General features: G+C 29.4%; 1 protein-coding gene across 1 annotated transcript; it reads right to left on the bottom strand.

Moving 5' to 3' along the window:
• Positions 1–9,276: 9,276 nt before the first annotated feature.
• On the bottom strand, positions 9,277–14,070 carry LOC129917167 (acyl-CoA Delta-9 desaturase-like). Its single transcript, XM_055997553.1, has 5 exons — positions 13,896–14,070; positions 13,218–13,532; positions 10,282–10,618; positions 10,035–10,220; positions 9,277–9,972 (listed from the first exon to the last, which is right to left on the bottom strand). The coding sequence occupies exons 2-5, from the start codon at positions 13,519–13,521 to the stop codon at positions 9,654–9,656; spliced, it is 1,146 nt and encodes a 381-aa protein (XP_055853528.1). The 5' UTR covers positions 13,522–13,532; positions 13,896–14,070; the 3' UTR covers positions 9,277–9,653.
• Positions 14,071–24,118: the final 10,048 nt, after the last annotated feature.

Below are 24,118 nucleotides of genomic sequence, written 5' to 3'. Positions count from 1 at the left end.
AAACTGTATAGTAAAATATCATATAAAAAAAATACTGCACATAGATACAATCAATGGTTTAAACAGCAGTTAAATGACAAATGGACTTTTCTCTCACTGATGGTTTGTAAAAAATGTTTAGAAAAAATTGATGATCTTGTCTTTTTGTCGTTCAAGATTTCACTAACCAAATTTTGTATGAAAAATTTCGTTTCGCTTCAGCTGCGTACTAGGCTTTAGTCTTTACAATTTTCAAACTCCCAAAACGCGTTGTGCTTTGAATTTTATGTTTAGTTAACATTCTTGTATTATTTTTTTTACAAATTTCTTTGTTTATTAAAAGTTTTGAACACTAAAGCCTAGTAGGTATATGTACGTAGCTGAAGGAAATCGAAATTTTCCATACATCTTGAACGAAAAATTTCGTTTTGCTTTTCGTTTTTCAGTTCGCAGTTTAAGTGAAAATTTGGAGAGTGTTCACTCATTTGTTACTTACTTTTTACTGTCCTGTGCATTTTTCTTGATTCCAAAAGCAGTTTTTTCACTTTTAATTCATTTTTTTGTGTTAAAAATTATTTTCTGTTAATTTTTCTAGGTTTTTAATTTTAATTTTTAATTTGGATTTTTTTATTTTGACTTTGACAGAATACTCGATGATATTTTTTCGTTAGCATTTGCGTTGTCGATTTTGGAGACTTAAACATTGTTCGTTCCGCTTCAGCTTCAGCTGCGTTCTAGGCTTTATTAGCAAAAATACACAAAACCTCTTTGATCAAAAATGTATTCTCTAAAGATACAAATTTAGCCTGCACCCAGAACAGGATAAATCTTCAGCAGCTGAAATTTTGTCTTTTCACCTCTATTGTCCATATCCTTGGCTTAATATTTAAATCTGTTCAGCTCAAATAATTTTTTTTTTTAATTAAATGTCCCTGTTAAATAAATTGTATATCACGTCTAAATTAGAAAAATCTAATTTTTTACCCCCATTTTCCGAAGTTCAGTAAAATATTTCAAAAAATGTTGTTAACTTTTACAAAAATAATCAGTTTTCGTGATCTACAAAAAAAATTTCAATCCAAACTGTCAATATTATAACGTTTAAAAATGAAAGTTTTAATATTTAGGCTGAAGGAACTATTTTTTTTTGCATTCTCGTTTCTTGTTCATATTCAGCCTAGTTTGCTGTGTTACCACAAGCTTTAACAAGTCCCTGGGGTGTTGGGCACGAATCTGAATTCGACTAAAAAAATTATTTAACATACAACTTTAAGAATGGCATTCCCAAGAAAAACCAAAAATGAAATTTTTTTGTGTTTACGTCGGATTATTTCAAAAGTGAGCTCTTTTAGCAAAAGCAAATTCTATACCTACTTAAAAAGAAGAGACAATCAATTTATGTTTATCCATTTTTGTGTAAGTACGACTTATGGTTCCCAATTATAAGAGGGTTGAAAATTTCATTCAAATTATAGTCCAAGATCCCAGGGCCGCCAGACATTACTTATTTTCTCAAGAAAAAAATGTATGGAATTACGTAGTGCTAGGACATACTATTAGTGAATGGATACTGGCTATCTTGTGCCGACGGCCATTTTACCACTAACAGGTGCTAAAGGTACGAAAAATACGTAGTTAGATTTCTTATTTTCTCAAGGCTGATTTTTATATATGATACTCAGGGAACTAATACATTAATTTTTGTAAGCTGCCAGACCCGTCGGATGGGCCTAACACCTTGCCAGACACGCATAATAGGAATCAGGAAAGTTAGATTTTATTATATGGGGGTCTGGGAAAAAACTTATAAAATATTTTGACTTCAGGACTCGAAAGAGTATCAAGACACGCGTCGAAAACCACATTTTGCACAATCGCATCCAGAGTCATTTGGCCGCCATTTTGTTTTTTTAATAAAAATTGCAATTTTTCACATAACTCACGTATTTTTGAATCTACAGAAAAAAAATGTATTGCAAACTTGAAGATAATTTAATTTACTACAATATATGTTAAATTACTTTTTTCGATTATACCTTCGGTTTAAGAGTTAGGGTGGTTTTTTTTTGAAACCATATTTTCGTCATATCTCATTTATTTGAGCTTTTTTGAAAATTAACTTGAAGTAAAAGTTGTAGATCTTTTTATTACCTTCAATTATTACATTAACGGTTTTTCGATTTGACAGTCCGTTTTTGATCTGCAGGAAAAAAACTTCAAAAAGGTTCCAATTTTTTAATATAGGAAAAATGTTCTAGTACAGGGTAATTTGCATTAGATATAACAACAACCTAGGCGTGTAGGTTGCACTCAGACAAGAAAAAATCGTATAACTAACACTGCCAGACCCATTCCGACAGCCATTTTTTTTGCCAGACACCTTAAAGCTTTGAAAAAAATAGTTTAACTTTACTTATTTTCTCAAGCTTCATTTTTATACATGATACTCAGGGAACTAATTCAATAAAATTATTTTGTTAGCTGCCAGACCATCGGATAGGCCTGACACCTTACCAGACACGCACAAATGCTCGCTAGATTTGTTATCAATAAAATCTAATGGGTCTTCCGTAGTATTGAAGTAAAATGTTTACGCTTAATAATACCAATAACACGGTGTTACAAAAATGAGGTTTTAAAATATACGCGGGCGGAGACCTATCAGGTTTTGTAGAGCTAGTCGCACTGAATACGAAACGGTATTTGAAAATCCCCTAACACCCCCAAAATCTGGAGTTACGGGCAAAAAACGGTTTTTTGGACCTTCACCCATTGAAAAAATTCTAGCTTCGACAATTTTTTACCCATTTTCGATTTTTTTACAGTTTCTGATAGAAGATAAATATACCTTTTTAACAATGTATAAAACATGTAACTCGGTTAAACCACTTAGAATTTATAAGATGTCAAAGTTCAAAAATTCAATTTTTTTTGTCATTTGTCCAACTTCGGCATCAATTTAAAGTATATGTTTTCAAAACAACATGCTATTTAAAAAATATATTCTAAAACTATATCTATTTTCCAATCGATCGAGGTATTTTTTATGAAAATCACTTCAAAATTGGCTTAGAAAAAAAAATTTTTCGATTTCAACCCAGATACAGAAATTCGAACTTTTAGGTATAGAACAAAAATGTTGTTTCGGCACGTAGTAAGATAAGTTGGGCGCCAGGATTTGATTAAAGGTTTTTGTAGAGGAGCTCAATACAAACATTTTTTTTATTTGGGAGGGGGGTCTATCTCCCCCCGTTTAGGTGGGAGGGGCATTTTTCTAAAAAAAATTATCAAAATAAAAAAAAATTATTAAAAAACAACGGCAACACTTACAGTAATAAATGATACCATTTCCAAAAGGCAAAATTGTGCATTTGGTTCTAATTTCTAAATCAATATAATATTACCAATAGTTTTTGAAATAATCGATTTCAAAGTTAAAAATAGGCGAAAAAAAATTTGTAAAAACTCATTTTATACTATTTTTGTCCAGACTGTGAATTTTAGTAAATAAATTACTTAGACAGAAAACTGCCTCAATTAATTTCTTATCGAACAGTGAAAACTATATGTTTCTATGTCTTCTAGTTTTTGAGAAAATTGAAAAATAAAAACAAATAAAAACAAAAAATATTTTGAAAAAAGAAAAATCTGATAAAATAATTTTTCAATTTTCTCAAAAACTAGAAGACATAGAAACATATAGTTTTCACTGTTCGATAAGAAATTAATTGAGGCAGTTTTCTGTCTAAGTAATTTATTTACTAAAATTCACAGTCTGGACAAAAATAGTATAAAATGAGTTTTTACAAATTTTTTTTCGCCTATTTTTAACTTTGAAATCGATTATTTCAAAAACTATTGGTAATATTATATTGATTTAGAAATTAGAACCAAATGCACAATTTTGCCTTTTGGAAATGGTATCATTTATTACTGTAAGTGTTGCCGTTGTTTTTTAATAATTTTTTTTTATTTTGATAATTTTTTTTAGAAAAATGCCCCGCCCACCTAAACGGGGGGAGATAGACCCCCCTCCCAAATAAAAAAAATGTTTGTATTGAGCTCCTCTACAAAAACCTTTAATCAAATCCTGGCGCCCAACTTATCTTACTACGTGCCGAAACAACATTTTTGTTCTATACCTAAAAGTTCGAATTTCTGTATCTGGGTTGAAATCGAAAAATTTTTTTTTCTAAGCCAATTTTGAAGTGATTTTCATAAAAAATACCTCGATCGATTGGAAAATAGATATAGTTTTAGAATATATTTTTTAAATAGCATGTTGTTTTGAAAACATATACTTTAAATTGATGCCGAAGTTGGACAAATGACAAAAAAAATTGAATTTTTGAACTTTGACATCTTATAAATTCTAAGTGGTTTAACCGAGTTACATGTTTTATACATTGTTAAAAAGGTATATTTATCTTCTATCAGAAACTGTAAAAAAATCGAAAATGGGTAAAAAATAGTCGAAGCTAGAATTTTTTCAATGGGTGAAGGTCCAAAAAACCGTTTTTTGCCCGTAACTCCAGATTTTGGGGGTGTTAGGGGATTTTCAAATACCGTTTCGTATTCAGTGCGACTAGCTCTACAAAACCTGATAGGTCTCCGCCCGCGTATTTTTTGAGTGTTACACCGTGTAATTACTACATTATTAAAAATATATACCTACCTTTAAACTCATAACGAATTAGTTCCATGGGTATCATGTATAAAAATGAAGCTTGAGAAAATAAGTAAAGTAAAAAATTTTTTTTTTTAAAGCTTTAAGGTGTCTGGCAAAAAAAATGGCTGTCGGAATGGGTCTGGCAGTGTTAGTTATACGATTTTTTCTTGTCTGAGTGCAACCTACACGCCTAGGTTGTTGTTATATCTAATGCAAATTACCCTGTACTAGAACATTTTTCCTATATTAAAAAATTGGAACCTTTTTGAAGTTTTTTTCCTGCAGATCAAAAACGGACTGTCAAATCGAAAAACCGTTAATGTAATAATTGAAGGTAATAAAAAGATCTACAACTTTTACTTCAAGTTAATTTTCAAAAAAGCTCAAATAAATGAGATATGACGAAAATATGGTTTCAAAAAAAAACCACCCTAACTCTTAAACCGAAGGTATAATCGAAAAAAGTAATTTAACATATATTGTAGTAAATTAAATTATCTTCAAGTTTGCAATACATTTTTTTTCTGTAGATTCAAAAATACGTGAGTTATGTGAAAAATTGCAATTTTTATTAAAAAAACAAAATGGCGGCCAAATGACTCTGGATGCGATTGTGCAAAATGTGGTTTTCGACGCGTGTCTTGATACTCTTTCGAGTCCTGAAGTCAAAATATTTTATAAGTTCTTTCCCAGACCCCCATATAATAAAATCTAACTTTCCTGATTCCTATTATGCGTGTCTGGCAAGGTGTTAGGCCCATCCGACGGGTCTGGCAGCTTACAAAAATTAATGTATTAGTTCCCTGAGTATCATATATAAAAATCAGCCTTGAGAAAATAAGAAATCTAACTACGTATTTTTCGTACCTTTAGCACCTGTTAGTGGTAAAATGGCCGTCGGCACAAGATAGCCAGTATCCATTCACTAATAGTATGTCCTAGCACTACGTAATTCCATACATTTTTTTCTTGAGAAAATAAGTAATGTCTGGCGGCCCTGGGATCTTGCTCTATTAGTATAGGTACTTCTTATAAAAAAAGAAAATACTTTTTTCATATATTTTATTTTGTTCAAATCTTTTTGAAACTTAACCGCTACGAAATTGGAATGGACTTTACCTAATGGAGATTTTCGATTTATCACTAAAATATAAAAGCAATCCATTAAGTTCTGCATATATTATAGGCATACACAAATTTGTATTAGGGTTGTATTTGTTTAAACTCTGATTTTCTAAAAAAAATTTCGGGGGGGGGGGGGGTTAAACCCTGTTACCCCCCCCCCCCACCCCCCTAAATACGGCTATGTCCAGAGCCCTTAAAGTGATATGACATTAACCTTTTACCGCACAGTGGCACAGAGCCAAACTATAAAAAGCATTAATACCTACTTTAGAGTTTAAAAAAAATTTAGTTTTGTTAATACTTTTCGAATTAAGTAATATAAGTCCCCTAAATATCATTTTAAAGAGCCATCTATAATGCTTTGGGCGAGCATAGTTGTTCGGTAAAGTTACCCAACTGGGTTATAGGCAGGAAAGAGCATAATTGAAAATTGAATAAAAAATATAAAACAATGAGTAAGAACTTTTAAAGAAATATGTCAATAAAGGATATAATGTGATTATTATTTTTTTTAACTTTTATCAAGTTTTAGTCATTTGAAAGTGGCATTAAGTGAATAGATCATATATGAGCCACAGTTCAGAAACATTCCTTTCCTGTTGGTCCATATATGAGACATCATGGAACAAATTCGCTTTTTTTCTTATTATCTATGTATACCCGTTTTTTTACCTTAACGTTCTTCATGTTATAAATTTAATTTAAAACAGATTAAGGCCCAATTTATTGACTCTCCATTAAATTTAAAATCGTCATTAAAAAAGGGAATTTTAAAATTAAAAACAAAATTAATTTATTCAGTCTCTTTTAAGGATTTTTTTGAAGTTTGACTTCATTAACTAATTGAGCATTAAATTTAAAAGACCTTTTAGTTAAAATGCCGAATTCGACCTTTTAAGAGGGATTTTTAGCACAAATGAAGGTTTTAAACAGAATTTCTATTTATTCACTCTCCATTAGCGTCAAATGTCATTTCATTTATTATTTTATTAAAAAAAGTTTTTAGCCCAGTCATTTTAGTCATTTTTAAGCCCAATCTGCGGAAAAATTCCTACTGGGCTGAATTTTGGTATACAGCTTAATGACGGCTTTGTTATGAAGATGTGAAAAAATCGACATTGATATCGTGTCCGCGTTAAGAGTTATAGGGGTCAAAAGGTCACAAAAACTGGTTTTTCACGATTTTCAGCAAAAAATTTTCAATGCAAGAATTGTAGACCAGATTATTATATATCAAAAGTGTCATGACACTTTTTTTCCTAAGACCCACCGTTTCTTAGGTATAACGATTCAAAAAGTTGAAGTTTAGTTGTAATCGTCATAATCCTATTCCTGAAAAAAAAACTCCTAACTGAAAAGTTCCTGAAATTTCATTATTTTTTTTAGCTTGAATTTCGTTCCTCAACTGTTAAGAATATGGGGAAACCAAAAAAAAAATGGAAATTTTCGCCATTTTTCCGATTGGGGCCCTTCTCCCGAAACCATTTCCCTGGGAATTTTTGTTTAGAATATGTCTGAAAATATACAGGGTGTGCAATAGAGAATGGACAACCCTAAAACGGCTTATAGCTACACTTATGATTGTTCTAAAAACAGATAGAAAAAAGTTCTATCGCAACCAGTTCATAAAATATGGACTTTTTTTCGTTCAGTGTATTTTAAATTTTATCATCTTATGTTTTCGTTCACTACAACCACGAATGAATGAATTTTATTTATTTCTTTTTTTTATAATTTTCTACAATAATTGGATGAGTACATAAACACTTTAAAAATTTCATAGCTATTGCACATTTTCGTAAAAAAAATTTTGAAATCTGTTTTTTGATGCAAAATGTAAAAAAAGTATTTTATGAAAAATTTTAAACACCTGTGGTATAAAATAAATCTATAGAAACCTAGGTGGCCATCTTTCTTAAAAATATTCTCCTTATACCAGAATATTTTTTAGAAAGTTGGCCAGTTTTTGTGACCTTTTGACCCCTATAACTCTTAACGCGGACACGATATCAATGTCGATTTTTCACATCTTCATAACAAAGCCGTTATTAAGCTGTATACCAAAATTCAGCCCAGTAGGAATTTTTCCGCAGATAAAACCTAAAATTACTGGACTATTTGGTGTCAATTGACAATTAAAAATAAATAAAACAGGGATAAATATGGACAAATAGAATGGTGAAAATGTGTTCAACCAATATCATAAGACCAACGTTTGGTAATTGTAATTGGTAATAGTACCTACCTCTAATTATTCGAACGGATGTTGAGCAAAAAATATAGGAAAGTTTTGAATTAATTCTAAAACTTTATTTTAAATTCCATTCGTGATATTGACTGATTTTTAAATTTAAAGTTTTCATTAACTATAACGAATTCAACTGAAGAAGAGTGAATAAAATGAACATTTAATGGAATATACATACTTAATGGCGTTATTAGTTTAACGACGCCGTTAACTAAAGCGATAAAATTTAATATTTAACGGAGACTCAATAAATTGGCTCTAAAAGGCCTTTTAATCTATTTTATTCAGACTTTTAAAGTTCCAGCGCGTAGTTTTTACGTAGGTATAATTAATTTAATTTTTTTTCGTTTCCTGCTCAATGTGCCAAATATGATCCAAACAGGAAAACCAAAATTTTAAGACTTTACTCAAAAAAAAAAAAAAAAAAAAAAAATATATTTTTTTCACAAAAAAAAAAAAAAAATAATGCGGTAAGGGGTTAGGTCTAATAAAATCGGATTTCAAACTTTATTGCAGCTGTTTCGTGGCATATATATAACTACAAAAAGAAATTTATAAATAAATCAAAAAGTTTTGACGAACTCGTCTTTCAGAGAGTTTTTACTTGCAATTTTAAGCATTAACTAAACTAACTAGTTTTTTTGTTTAATTCAAAAGAAAACGGGCTTTTAAAAAATTTCAATTAACTATCGAAATTAAAAATCGAAACCTATCGATATGCCCTTTCCGAATTGCAACGTTGCCATCTTTTGTCTTTTTTTTTAGTAGCGACATGGTGAAAAATGGCGTCTAAGAACTATCAAAATTTAAATGCACAATTAAGCCAAAGTAACTTTCCTATTTTGTGATGGCCTTTTTTTTTGTTAAACTACTAGTTTTGACGTGCAGGAACCGCAAATTCGCATGATTTTCATCAGCTTTTTGTGCACTTTTTCGAACCTATTTTAAATTATCAAATTAACGCTTTCTAATTTCCTAACTGTTTTGGCGTCAAAGTAGCACCAGATAAATTTTTACGGTTCACTGTGGCGTATGTACAACTTTTTTTTTCTCCATAAAAAACTAAATTTTAATTTTTCTACCACCTTTAAACATTTATCCGGTTGATCGTCATGAGAGATTGAATGAGCTTGAAAAAATGTTTTTTATTAATAACATTCTAAGTGTAGACTGCTATTATTTTGTAACAAGTACAAATTCCCATAAACACTGCTCCAATGAGTTAGTAAATAAATAAAAAGAAATGTTTTTTGTGTTTTGTTTTATAAAAGTTCATTTATAATAAAAATTCATGCATATAATATATTTTATATTTTATAATTACAAGTTTTTTTTTCAATACTTCCTTCTTCGTAACCTCACTTAAGCCTATTCTTTTTGTTTTTTTTTTTTTTTAAATAAATATCATCTTCTTTGTTTTTTTTTTAAACCTACATTATTATGACTATATATTATTTTTCTCAGAAACAAAAACAATGCTTAAAATAAATTTTGAACAAAGTGCCAACGCAATTTGTCCTGCTCGAGCGTGATGTCTTGAGAAAGATTTGTTGTGGCAGCTAAGCATTTTTTTTTGAAATTGTTCGATATCATCAGGGTAAATTGGTTAAGTCTCACATTTTATTTCTAAGCTTATTCTTGTTTTTGATTTTTAATCAAAATAGCTTCAGCTTCGGTCTTGGTGATATCCTTATCACCATAACCCCATGTTGGATGTGATCCATCACCAGTTCTCTTGACACGCCTTTCAATAACTTCCTTGGAAACAGTCTTCAAATCGTAAGCCCAGCCGATTTTAGCAAAGAAATCAATAAAGGCAGTGGTAATATTCATGGAGTAGTTGCCCCATTCAGCTGTTTTGTAATCCCATGGGAAGACATGATGATAGTTGTGCCATCCTTCGCCCAAAGCAAAGATTGCAACTCCTACATTTTCAGATGGATTGATTGAACTAAAAAGAAGAATAAAAGGTCAAAATGTTGGAAAGTTTAAGGGTTTTAGGAGAGAACTTACGCATCATAAGACTTGTAGCCGAAAGCATGAGCTGCACTGTTCACGCACCATGTGACATTCAACAAAATGCACCAACGGAACATGGTGGCAACAAACCAGGAGTTGAGGAAACTCTCATTCCAGAAGAACATTGGGATCAAAGTTGGCAGGATAAAGCAGGCGACTGGCATGAGTTTCATGTAATGGCTAAAAATTGAAAAAGTTGATAAGCTTCATTCTTTTAAGGATCTTTTCAATTTAAACTTACTTCTTTTGGAACATTAGAATAGGATCAGCTTTCAAATCAGATAGATCAAGTCCCTTTCCCTTAGCCTTAACATCGGGATGTTTCTTGCACAACAACCAACCGACATGGGAGAAGAAGAATCCTCGAGTAGCATTATGTGGATCAGCATCAGTTTCTGAGAATTTATGGTGCACACGATGATCACGTGCCCAATGATAAGCGGCATCTTGGAAGGCAATTGTGTTGAAGATGATCAAAATCAAACGTAGTGGCCATTTAGCTTTGTATGAACGATGGGCCCATAGACGATGGGCACCAGCTGTGATTCCAAGTACAGAAATGAAGTAAAGCACAACAACTGTTGGACAAAAAAAAAAAGAAAACAAAAATAATGGGTTAGAACTTATGTCATTTTTATTTTTATGATTTTAAAAATTGCGTCGGTTAAGTTAATCTACATTAATTGATTTGTGATCGAATAATGTGTTTCCAGTTTTGATAAGGGAAAATAATGTAAGTACTGGTACTTGAAAATATAACAGGTGGTGATATTATAGGGAATTTTGATAAGCAAATTTGTCTGATTTGAAGATAACAATTTAAAGTGCGTTGTTAAATTTAAAAATTTTTATTATTGATTTAGATTAGACCCCAAGCGGGTTTTTTTACGACTTAGCAACGTCGCAAAAGATTTTTTGGTGGCTTTTAAATAAACAAAGTGCAAATCAGTACAATGTAATTATTGTAAATGCTTTGAATAAAACAACAACAATTCTAAACAAAAAAATAAGCCCCTAGGCATATTTCAGCAAATCATTTATGATCGCTTTCTTATTATAAGTTATTTAGAGGGGAGTTTCCGGTGTTGTTTATTTCTTTTTTTTTTCTTCTTTAGAAAACCACTTTTCAAAAGACCCTTTTGTTTGTTTAGTTGTTGAAGTTGAACTTCAAGAAAAAACGTGCCGTGTTTATGGGTAAATTTTAGCAAATAAAGTTTATGGGTAGATTAAAGCAAATAAAAATGGCAGACTTATTGCTTATAATATTTTGTATAGGGTAAATAAGAAAAAATGGGCAATAATATGGGATTTTAAAAAATTAAACTGTGCAAAGACAACATTTTTGATAATAGTTCAAAAATATGAAGAGTTTAATGAGCAATTAATATGTAAAAATCTGTTTAAAAAAATATAAAATCAAAAGGAAGTGTCATTACCATGTCTTGTGTTTAATGTCTTATGTTTTTGAGTTTTAACGAGGCAAGTGCCATGGGCTTTAATAAAACAGCATTGCGTTTTTAAAGCATAAAATACTACGCAATTTTTATTCCCCATTAACCAATGCTATCAAGATCAGAAATAAATGAGCTTGTCATATTTAGCCGTTCAAGATTTAAAACCGAAGAATATGGGTGCGAATATAAGGGTGATATCATCAGAAAAATAGTTTAGTGGATTAGAAGCTTCAATCAGGAGATCATTTACAAAAATGAGAAGCAGAGTCGGAGACAGAACGGAACCCAGCACTTTTTTCAGACTTAAATCTATCCAATACGACTTGTATTGAAAGGTTCGAAAGGTAAATTCTGATCCAATAAGAGACTAATTCGACGCTAAAAGTTCGCATTTTCGAAAGAAGAGCTTGATGCCAAAATCTATTAAATGCTTTTTGAAATATCAAGTGCAACAAACTTACTTTCTCCTCAACGACGTTCTATTGGTCGGCCGTACTGCCGGTAATTAAGGAGCTTTCATTCCTCAAGATAATTGGCGTTTTTGAAAAAAACCTTGGAAAGATGGGACCTAAATACGATACGATCGGTCGGTAGTTTGACGGTGAAGCCTTTTTTAATAGACATGCTGGACAAATGATTTTGCTTTTCACTTTCTATAACCAAGTACTTTTTAGTACCTCTGATTTATATTCAAAACAAAAATTGGTTCCAAAATTATGGTAAACTGCAACTTGTGCAAGAATTAAAGCCCTATGATTTATCGTTTGTATTAAAATTTCTATGAAATTGCTTGAAATGAAAGTCAGCGGATTGACGTAAAACATTTTTGTATTATGGGTATTGTTATTCACTAGGCCTTGCTCTACGAGTTATATATATGTTTGACTTTCTTTCTTACTTCCACATTTTAAAGGAGTTTTATAAAAAAAAAGTACTAGAAGAACATATAAAAAATGGCAATATCATAGCAAAGGTTACTACTAACTAGAGTTTGGGGTTAACCATTTTCAACTATTTCAATACTTCAAAAAGTTATGGTGTTTCCAAATAACCAAAAGCTTCAAGACGAAAATCACAAAAAAATTAGTCAAAATTGTTTTTTTTTTCTAGTGGTTTTGTAAAATAGATTTAAAGATTCTTGTTGTTGTTGTAAAAAATTCAAAATTGTAGATTTTCGAATTCGGTTTGGTTTCAAAATCATTTACAAAAGTAGTTTTTTCAAAAAGTGGACAATACATAGTTATAATTCCATTCTAACAAAAAAAACGACCAATGCTTACAATTTTTGTAAGGATTCATATTCTCTGTTTAAAAGCGTTTTATGGTGCTTGGCAGCACAGAAACAGAAACAAGATACACTCAATTTATTGAAGGAAACCTTCGAAGAACTCCAAATTTCCTTTTTTTTAAACGCCATTTGATTTTATAAAAAATCATACACAAGAACACAAGTGCGCTAACGCTGCACTTAATTTTGTCCTTATAAAATGTTTTAGGGACAACAATGGTGTTAGTGTTTGAAGAATAAGATTTTTTTGTACACTTATTTTGGGTCGGACATGCAAAATATTTGATATTAGCTTTAGTTACAAAGTTGAAGTAATATTGCATTTCAAAATATTATGAAACTCATTTTTGTATCACTTTTTTTTTTCTTAATACCTAATCTTCTAAAATTCGCTTTTTGTCTATAAAGTAAAAAACAAATCCTTGAAAAACTTACCAAATCCAATTGTAGCCCATTTAGCTGATGTCAACATCAACCACAATCCATAAACTGCAGCCAAATGCAAGTAACCAAAAGCCAAAATATTTCTCCATACAAGTTTAAGCTTTCGCTTTTCAGCTTTTTTCAAACTAACAATATCCTTGGCTAATCCACCATCAACAGTTTCGGCATCGCATTCGAATAAAACTCCAGTAGTTTCTGGGGTTCCATCAGCCTTCAAATTCTCAGTTGATGATGCTTCGGCACATGTTGTGGGAATGTTTTCTTGTTGTGTTGCTGAAGTAGCGTTTGGTGGCATATTTGCAGATTCTGCAAATTAAATTTTTTAATTAATATTTTTATTTTTTAGAATATTTTTTAATTTTTATGGATGATGATTATTTTGGAGTCAAAAAGTGTTCAGTGGATTTTTTAAGTATTTCACAAAATTGTCACAATTTTTTCAATAATTTCAGTCATCTGTCACTTTTAATTAAATTTAATCAAATCAAATTACAGAAAGTAAATTTTTTGTATTAATGTTTTTTTAATATGAATCTTTTAGTATATCCACTGGGCACTTTTTTAAATTGCACTTCAAAAAAATTCACTTAATTTAACTTAACATCCATTAAAAAAAAAATTGCAAAAAAAATTCAAATTAATTTTATTGAGTCTTTTTTTATAGACTACCTTTTGTATAACGTGTAGAACACTGAAGGTTTCGCCGCGCACTAAAATTGATTTCTTTTCTTATTTAGCCGGTGTGTCGGTCGGGTGAAAGAACGTTTGTGTGATGGCTTGAGAGGCACTGAGGTGTCTATTAAGCCGGTCAGTGCAGAAAAAACTTGACTGACTAGATTTGCTTTGTGTTTTATACTTTTTCAAAAAAAAAGTGCCCCGCGAACCATACGAACCACGAATACAATCAGTCCCCTATCGTTATCAAAATCGTGTGATGTGTTTAAACGATTTTTTTGCGATTGGCTTATCAATAGGTATAAAGGAACACGTCGTCGGTCGTGCATAGGTATCGTATGTAAATGTTATTTTTTTTTTTTGTGTATTATTAGTTTTTATTTTTGTGATCAATTGATATACACACATACCTACATACATAAATTTCGATAGGGATAACGATTAATAAATTAGGAAACGGTTAATGTGAATTTTTAGTCTTTTTTGTCAAGATGTTTAGAAAGGAATTTTAGGTGGAATAAGATCGATTTGAAGGTGTTTTTTTGGGGAAATGGACTTTTAGGGATTTAACAACAAAATTGACGAATTATATTTAATTTAAATAATTGTTAAAAAATATAGAAACTAAGTCTAATGGATACTTATTTTTACCATGCAAGAAAGAAATTATACTTTCTTTTTTTAATTTGCCAATAATTACTTTTCACTGAGCCAATAATTCCTAAGTACCATAAAACCAAAAAAAAAATATTCACATTTAAAATTTATAATTTTAGCATGACATTCTTAAATATTTGGTTACAATGCATTTTTGTAGCTGATAAAAAAGTCTGAAATCAAAAATATTTTGCAAAAAAAAAACTATTTTTGTGAAGCCATAAAGTTTGGAAGACATTTTTATTGTTTGTTCAACTTCTACCAGCCCTGTGTACACTGTGCATTCAACAAACTTGGTGTAGGAAAAAAAAAAAACAACAAAATTTATAAGGGTGTATTTTAGCTTAAATAAAAAAATGCAACAAGAATGTTTGAATTTGAATTTTTTCATTCAAAAGAAACAAAATTTACTTTAATTATTTTTTTTTTTTACAAATTATACTCATCTGAGAAGGAAATAAATGTCTTAATTTTTACGAATTAAGCAATTATATTGAATTATATTTTTTTATAGTACCTACATATGTACATTAGACTGGGCCAAAAAAATAAAATATTTTTTTTTTGAAAGTTACTTCGAAAATCTTGTTCAGGATGATGAAAAAAAAATTTGGTGAAAATTTGAGCCGTTAAAAACAATTTTAAGAGGTCTATCATCGGTGTTTTTTATTTTTATACATGATATGATGTTTTACAACAGAACTGCTAGACGATCAAAGTAAAAAAAATTTCTGTTCATTTTTTCTTATATAAAATTAAATTTCCTACAAAAAAGATCTAATTGAAAATTTTCGTCAGACGAGCCGTATTCGAGTAATTAAGCTTTTTAAATCGAAGTGTTTTTTCAATTTGACTGTTTCACTTTGGAATTTTGTGATGAGCAAATAAGTGAATAGAAAAATAAAACCACGACAGATTCTTATAGGAAATTTAATTCTCTACAAAAAAGGTCTTGTAGTAATTATTTTCCCTAAATTGAGTTCTAAAGAAGTTATTCACGATTTAAATCGAGAAAAAAATTCAAAAACCAATTTTCAATTTCAAAATTTTCTAATTCACTGAAAATTCAATATTTTCAAATTAGCAAGATGTTTTCTTGTAGGGACTTAAACGTTCTATAAAAAGTTCCTTGGCAGCAAATTAATTGCTTTAACCGTTTAGAAGATAATCGTATTCAAATCGCAATGCATACTTGTCATAAGAAAACTATTGAAATCAGTGGGCATTGGTTTTGATACGAATATCTTCTTAACGGTTAAAGCAATTAATTTGCTGCCAAGGAACTTTTTATAGAACGTTTAAGTCCCTACAAGAAAACATCTTGCTAATTTGAAAATATTGAATTTTCAGTGAATTAGAAAATTTTGAAATTGAAAATTGATTTTTTAATTTTTTCTCAATTTAAATCGTGAATAACTTCTTCAGAACTCAATTTAGGGAAAATTACTAAGAGACTTTTTTAGTAGAGAATTAAATTTCTTATAAGAATCTGTCGTGGTTTTATTTTTCTATTCACTTATTTGCTCATCACAAAATTCCAAAGTGAAACAGTCAAATTGAAAAAACACTTCGATTTAAAAAGCTTAATTACTCGAATACGGCTCGTCTGACGAAAATTTTCAATTAGATCTTTTTTGTAGGAAATTTAATTTTATATAAGAAAAAATGAACAGAAATTTTTTTTACTTTGATCGTCTAGCAGTTCTGTTGTAAAACATCATATCATGTATAAAAATAAAAAACACCGATGATAGACCTCTTAAAATTGTTTTTAACGGCTCAAATTTTCACCAAATTTTTTTTTCATCATCCTGAACAAGATTTTCGAAGTAACTTTCAAAAAAAAAATATTTTATTTTTTTGGCCCAGTCTAATGTACATAGGGTTGGGTTCGATATTACGCTTTTTAAATTTCCGTTTTTAAAATCCCGCTTTTAAAATCCCGTTTTTTATAATCCCACTTTTCATAATCTCGTTTCTTATAATCCTGATTTTTATAATCCCGATTTTTATTATACCAATTTTACAATCAAAACTAGTTGTTTTATTTAAAAAAATCGCCCGATTTTTTAAAATAAAACAACTAGTTTTGATTGTAAAATCGGGATAGTAAAAAAATTGAAATAAATTAAAAATGAGAGATTTTTGTAAATGCATTTTACTGTTACATCTAACAAATAAAACACGTAAAAAAATATATAAAAAGACATACAGCCATATTCTGCTATTCGATTCAGGTGAATCGAAAGAATTTCTTCCTTTATAACGTCAAACTGACTTTGAAAAACTTCTAACTTTAGAAAGCAAAACGTTGTTTTCGTCTGTTTTAGAAATTCTAAAGAAAAAAAAATTAGATAAGTTTAATTTTTAATTTAAACCCTTCTTATTTTAGACTTTCACGTGAATCGAATAGCAGAATAGGGCCGATAGTAAACTTAAATCAAACTAATATCAACTTTAAAGTTTATGAAGAACAATTTAATCGTGATACTCCTATAGATTTATAATAACATAAATTGATAAGAACACCTTAAATTGAGTACACAATAAAAAAGAAAATTCATTTAATTAAATTTGAACTTCGACAATTTTGAAATATAATTTAAATAAATTTCTTTTTATTGTGAACTCAATTTAAGGTGTTTTAATCATGTTTTTATAAAAGTAATAATGTGTTCAACTGTAGGTAGGTATATTTTGCGGGCTATATACAACGCAAAAATTCAATATGTACTGTTTTTTTTTTTTGTCTATTTGTCATGAATTTTTTATTTAGTTTAATGCATGTATTTTGAAAAAAAGAAACGAGGGATTCGACGGGATCTAAAAGTGCGAGAAATATAATTGATCGGGATTGTGAATAAACGGAATTTCAGAAGACGGTATTTTGAAAATCGGAATTTTAGAAGACGGGATTTAAAACGTTTTTTTTTCGGGATTTTCGAAAAACGGGATTATAAAAAGCGGGATTCCGAAACGCTTCCATGTACATAATTATATGTTTATAATATTTTACGAGATTGTTTTTTACTTAGTTCTAAAAAAGTTCAATAATGACGGAGTGTGATAATTACACTAGTAAACATAATAGAACTATTTTTGTTTTAGAAGTTTCTTAACTGTTTCTTACTAATTTGGCTCTCCTGATTTCAAAGCAGCTCTAGGGAATTTTGTGTTACAAAAAAGCAAACCTACAACAAAATGCTATTTATTTTTTCTTTATTTGCATTTGTTTTGTATTAATTTATTTTGCAATATTTTAGGAATTTATGAGGATGAAGAATATATTTTAAAATTTTTATTCTTACATATTTGAAAGGATTTTGTTTTTTCGTTTATTTATTAATACGGCAAAGAAGATGAAGCATTTATTAAATTATTGAGTGCAGGTGTAATTTTTTAATATCGACTTGGTTATTTTGGGTCATAGGCTACACCAGGCATGTCAAATTCAATGATTACTAGGGGCAAAAACAGCGAGATTTAAATTTTGATCGGCCGCTGGCCGAAAAAAAACTACAATTTTTATAAAACAGATTTATAAAAATAAGAAGAATAATTGTAATATTAATGTTTTCTTCTTGATACCTGACCAAGGTGTAAGTTAGGCTGGATCTTATTTCTTCTAATAATAAAAATAAAAACTGCTCGAAGTGGAATGTTGTGTGAAATTTGCAAACGATTTTATATGGCAGTTTTAAATTGTCACAAATCTGACTTAAAAAGACTTATAAAATTCGGTCATATCCACTTCATAAAAATTCCATGTGTTGAATGTGCGGTAAACAGAAAATATAAATTACTACCTTAATCCTGGTACGCAGATCGAGATAAATTTTAGAACATTTCGAATTTTAATTGGTCATAACAAACTCATAAATGGGTGCATTCACGAATCTATTGACTCTATGTAGTCAACTCGTTCTGATTGGCTGAATGCAACTAAAATATGAGTTTAAATTTCCCCTCCGATGTAGTATAAAAATGTCGGCTTCAAAGTTAGTTGACACTTCTCAGTCAGCTGTGTGATGGAAACAATTATTGTATTTAAATTTAAATTTTTTTGTGGAATTGATGAAAAAGGCATACATATTATGATTAATTGTGCAGTATTTAAATATAAATTATGAAATTGAGGAATTACAAATAAAAAAAGTTATTTAAACTACTCAAAACACAAAATTTTTTTATTTCATGATTTAATCTGTCAAATATGATAGTTTACGTTTGACTACCTTTGTAGTGCAAATTCACATTCCAAAAGCTTGTTGATATTCGACTACGTAGTCACTACATTCGTGAATGCGCTCAATAAGATTCATTTTAGCTCCAATAAAAACTGTCGAAAAAGTTGAACCGAGCTAAAATTTGGGAGCGGGTCATAATTCTGCTTGTCAAAATTCTGTACGACAAAATTCTGTGGGGTCAAAATACTGTAATACCATAATTCTGTACGTCATTATACTGTAAATACAAAATTCTGTACGTCAAAATACTGTATGAACAAAATACTGACATGCAAAATTCTGTTTTGTAAAATTCTGTACGGCAAAATACTGTATATCAAAATTCTGTAAAAATTACATTATCAAAACGATATTTTTTTACAGCATTTTTACAGAATTTTGATTTACAGAATTTTGATGTACAGAATTTTGAAATACAGTATTTTGACCAACCAGAATTTTGCTGTACAGAATTTTGACTTTCAGAATTTTGTTCGTACAGCATTTTGCACATACAGAATTTTGACATACAGTATTTTGGCATACAGTATTTTGAATACAGAATTTCGCAACATACAGAATTTCGACCCCAACCCCTAAAATTTGTCTTTTAAGTCAAAATTATCAAAAATGTCGAGGGCCGCAAAGTTATTCGCTGTGGGCCCCATGTTTGACATGTCTGGGCTACACATTACTTCCACGCTGTCCACGTGCACTGTGGCGTATTCGTGATCTTTTGTGTATTTTTTATTGTTTTTTTTTTTTTTAACAACTAATGGTTGATCAAGCTAAAAAAAATTAGGTTCATGCAATTTTAAACAATATTTTAAAGACTTATATTATAATCATGCTGAATGGAATGATCCGAGACAATCACTTTAAAAAATATTTATCATTTTTTTAGGAAAAAAAAAAAATAATATTTTTTGAGTAGGGGTGAGCGGGACTAGAAAAATAACAATATTTTTTTACCTTCAGCGATTACAAAAATTTAGCGTCGTTATTTTTTAACCTATTTCAGTGTTTTCAGCTGTTAAAAAGTTATTGAGAGGATATCAATGATGTATAAAAAAAATACATTGCATAAAATCAACTTTTTCAACTTTGACATCGATATTGGTTTGGACATACACCTGCACTAAAACAAGTCTGTCTGAAAACATAAACAGTAACAAAGCAATTTTTTCTGTACGTGACTTTGAAATTGAAACGCATCTATTTCAATAAGTTTAATTTAATAAATTTTGAACATTTTCAGTACTTAAAAATCATTTTCTGTTTTTCCATATTCTCTTAATTTTACTCAAAAATAATGAATAAAAAACGAAAACCCAACACGCAAAAAATTTTGTAATTTTTCGACAACAACACGATAACGCATAACTTGTGTTGATTTAGTTTAGATTCTTTTGTTTTCTGTCAGGAAATGATTGCATCTTTATTTTGATAGATTTAATTCGGCGTAGTTGCAAATTTTTTTTTTTATAACTAATTTGATTAGATATTCTAAGTTTGTATTGGATAAAAGTATATACCAATTTTTTTTATTTTCAAGGTTAATATTGGTAAATATTGGTGAACCCAGTTACGGTTTCTATTTTATTGCAATTTTGTTATTAATTCTATGATAAGTATTTCCAAATTTGGTGCGGCAACAAGATAAATATAACAAATTACTCGTTCACACTTTTTACTATTATCGTTCAAGTGTTTCTAGAATTTGCCTAGATAAAAAAATGGAACTTTTTAAGTTTGCTTTAGATACGGTATTAATTGCTAGATAGATTGTAGGATATCGAAGCTCTATAATATCATGGAGTACGAGAAGGTACCTTTTATTTGTCTTGAATTCTTTCTTCCTTTTTGGCATAAGCCTAGCAATAGCAATCAAACTACATTTTGAAGATCGAATTCTTGATGTAGGCATCAAGGTTGAATCAAATATTCTGAAGAAGGTATTTTGTTGGCATTTTATTACTGACGATATATTTTTTTTCACTTCCCCACCAAGAGTTATGTATTTCTACCTAATTAAGACCACACATGCTCAACCCTTACCCTAAATTTTCTTATTTATGCAGCCGAAGGTTAAAAATCATCGAAAATAATGCATTTTATTTTAGATTTTAATAGGACATTAACATTCTGCCCCACATTATATTGTTACGAGTCATAGGCGCCTTTATGCAGATAATTAAACAGTTTTTTCGAAATATGTTAATGTTAATGCAGAAGGGGTTTCGGGAACATTTTATACATAAATAAAGACTTATTCACCTTAAAATAATACTTTGACTTAAATTGATACCTTAAATGATTCATAGGCATTTTTTTTAAATATAAGTGAATTAAATATGCTTGATTTTGCTCTTTTTTTTTTTAATTGGGTGTTTGAACTTTGAATTTTTGTATTTTTGTTTTGGTTTTGTAGAAAAGAAGAATGTCCAAAAAAAAATAAAGCGTCTATTAAAAAAAGACACGTGTCTTGAAAGAAAAACAATTGCTTAGCTGTCATAAACTCCGATTCCTTTTTTTTAATCATCCTGTATATGATACATGGGACTCTGTAGGCTTGTGACAAAACATATATTTTGAGTCATATGGGACTTATTGGACAGTTAAGTTGTTAAAACCCTTTTCACAATAATTTAAAAAAAATTAATGTTTGTCATTTTTCATTTGGAGCACAAAGTCGTGCATTTAATTTTATCCTCTTAATACGAAAAAAATAAATGAGTCTTTACTCGTGAGTCTCTGTCTGTAAAAGTTAATTGAATTTTTATTGTTTCTATTATAGCTGCTGTATTTGCAATATACTAACCTTAACATTTTAAACTACAAACAAAAACAAATGAATATTTTTTGTAATTTACTACTTTTATTTATTATTAAACCAAAAAAATAATAAACAAAAGCATTTGACCACTCGAGGTTATTAACACGATAAGTTGGTAGATTTAATTACGAAGAAAAAAAATACGTAAATCAGTTACAATAATTTGGTGCTTCCTTCCATTATTCATTTTTTTTTTTCATTCGATGATCGAAATTTTCTCAATAAATGTGTTTTTCTAATTAATTTCATTAATATCCAATAGATCAGTTGAACGCTTAATTTCTGGTGATGTACCTATTTCAAATTCAAATGTAAATAAACCTCAGCCGAATTTACCTAGAAATGCGGTAATTAATTTACTTAGGTATACGTAGTTTATTTTATTTTTGAAACTTGTGTTGCATTTCCTAATGGGAATTTGATTTTAATTGGAAATTGTATAGATACCTAACCTACGTGTGGTTTTGACGAACAATATTTCTTACGCACAACCAATTGACTTAAGTTTTGATTTGTTTTCAATTTAATTTGTTTGTTATTCTCGTAGATTAATAATTTTTTTTTGCAGAAATCTGTTGTGAAACTTCTTATGAGAAACAACAAACTAAATAAACATATTTTTGAAAATTAAATTAGATCAAGTGACTGAAAATATTTAATAGATATTAAAAGAGTTGGTTCTTATCAAATTCTCTTGAATTTTTATTCTTTTATCATGTGAAATAAATAAAAGTTCGGTAATTTGGATTTTGATCGTCTAGACTTGCGTGGATACCATTCGCCAAAAATAAAAATTCATCAGTCAGATAATTGATTTAAAATATTTCAGGGAGGTATAAATTGTTTGCTCATCGTGTTAACGCTTTACTGAACTTTGGATTCTGACTCATTTTAGCAAACAAAATAATGACGATATCGTGTCGCCGTTGGGTTCTGTCCAAAGGTACACTTTGATCAATTTTTTGAATGTTATTCAGTAGGTGAACACTTATCTTTAGTCTAGAGACTTTAGACCTTAACCCTCAAAACTAATTTATCCTCAAAACTAAGATAGCTAAAAAAACTAAGTCTTTTATATTTATATCAAACAGAAGGTTGAGTCAATAAACATTAAATAAAATTGTTTACATTCCTGAAGCTTCGGTATAAAAATTAACATACCTACCACTTATTTGGAAGTTTCATTATTATTTGCAATCATCAGTCTAGAAATATCATAAGTAGGTGTAAAGGTAGATAGATTGTATACACATACTTATAAACATTTTTGGCAACCAGTACTTATGTATTATAATTCCTCTTGACTGTTGATTAAGTAAATAATAGGGTAAATGAGCAATTATAAAAGTCTTATAACCGATAGGCACTTTGATCACTTTAAGTGTATTATTGTTAACAAAATTTTAAATTAGGATGAGCTCAATTTCGTTCTTGAAGCCAGAAAACAATTTGTTATTGAGTGTCAAAAATACTTTAAATGTTTAGAAAAATTTAAAAATAAAACACGACTGGGACACTCTAATGGTAAAAGTTACTTAGAACTTCAAGGCTTTAGATGCTAGAATTCATAAAAAAAAAATATATTTAAAAAGTCCAAGAAACTGTGTCATAGGCAAGTTGTATGATTTATGAGAAAAAAGAAGAGGTACAAGGTATATTTGTTACCTTTTAACAGATTCACTTAGGCGTATACTTACTATTTTTTCTCAGCGAGTGTCTTCTAAACACTATTTTGGAATTTATTCTTTATTGAACTATAACATGTTCAATTTTCCCATTATAACAACGTACCTACTGGTTGTGTCACATCCTATCAACAAATTAATAAAAGTAAGTCGCGGCTGGCTGACGACGCTACATACAACAAAAAAATAAATGTGTCCCTATCATCTACTCACAAGTCTTTCTTGAGCTTCTTCGAAAATTATTTGTAACTACATAGTACTGCATCATCTCTATGCTTTTATTTAAATTGTATTTTATATTAATTTCCAAAATCTAGTTGAGATAAGATATTTTGCGTCGTGTTTTCAAAGGATGCGTGTGCAAAAGTGGAAAAAAAGAGACTTCAAATGAAGCGGTGATTGTTGAAAAAACATAAGTGAATTTTTTTTTTTTTTCGTAGAGACAAAAACCCTTAAAATTTCCATGAGGTGGTCAACGCTTTGACAATTTTAATACCTCAATTGACATTCTAGGATTTAAAATTGATTATTATAATATACAAAGCCGTAGCCTATTTAAAATTATAGTGGTTTTGGTCTCACGCTAGAAAAAAATCACTTTTGTTGTTTTAACAATCATCGATGCAAATGGTATGTTCTGGTTTTTATTTTTAAAAATTTGCTGTTGAGATAAACTTTAAATAATGTAAAAAAAAAAAAAACTCAACACAAAATAAAATTAATAAAAAGAAGTACTTAAACCAAATTATAAATTTATAAGAAAAAACAATGAGTAGCGGAAAAAAAACTGAAAAAAAACTGAATTTGATTTCC

Source organism: Episyrphus balteatus, chromosome 3 (assembly GCF_945859705.1).
Source record: "Episyrphus balteatus chromosome 3, idEpiBalt1.1, whole genome shotgun sequence".
NCBI classification, from domain to species: Eukaryota; Metazoa; Arthropoda; class Insecta; order Diptera; family Syrphidae; genus Episyrphus; species Episyrphus balteatus.
This window is presented reverse-complemented; position numbering and strand designations above follow the sequence as displayed.

Coding starts and splice junctions, on each gene's coding strand:
- LOC129917167 (XM_055997553.1), bottom strand. CDS start 13,521: ATGCCACCAAACGCTACTTCAGCAACACAACAAGAAAACATTCCCACA. Junction 10,619..13,217: donor ATGGGCTACAATTGGATTTG/GTAAGTTTTTCA, acceptor TTTGTCCAACAG/TTGTTGTGCTTTACTTCATT. Junction 9,973..10,034: donor GGCTACAAGTCTTATGATGC/GTAAGTTCTCTC, acceptor TCTTCTTTTTAG/TTCAATCAATCCATCTGAAA.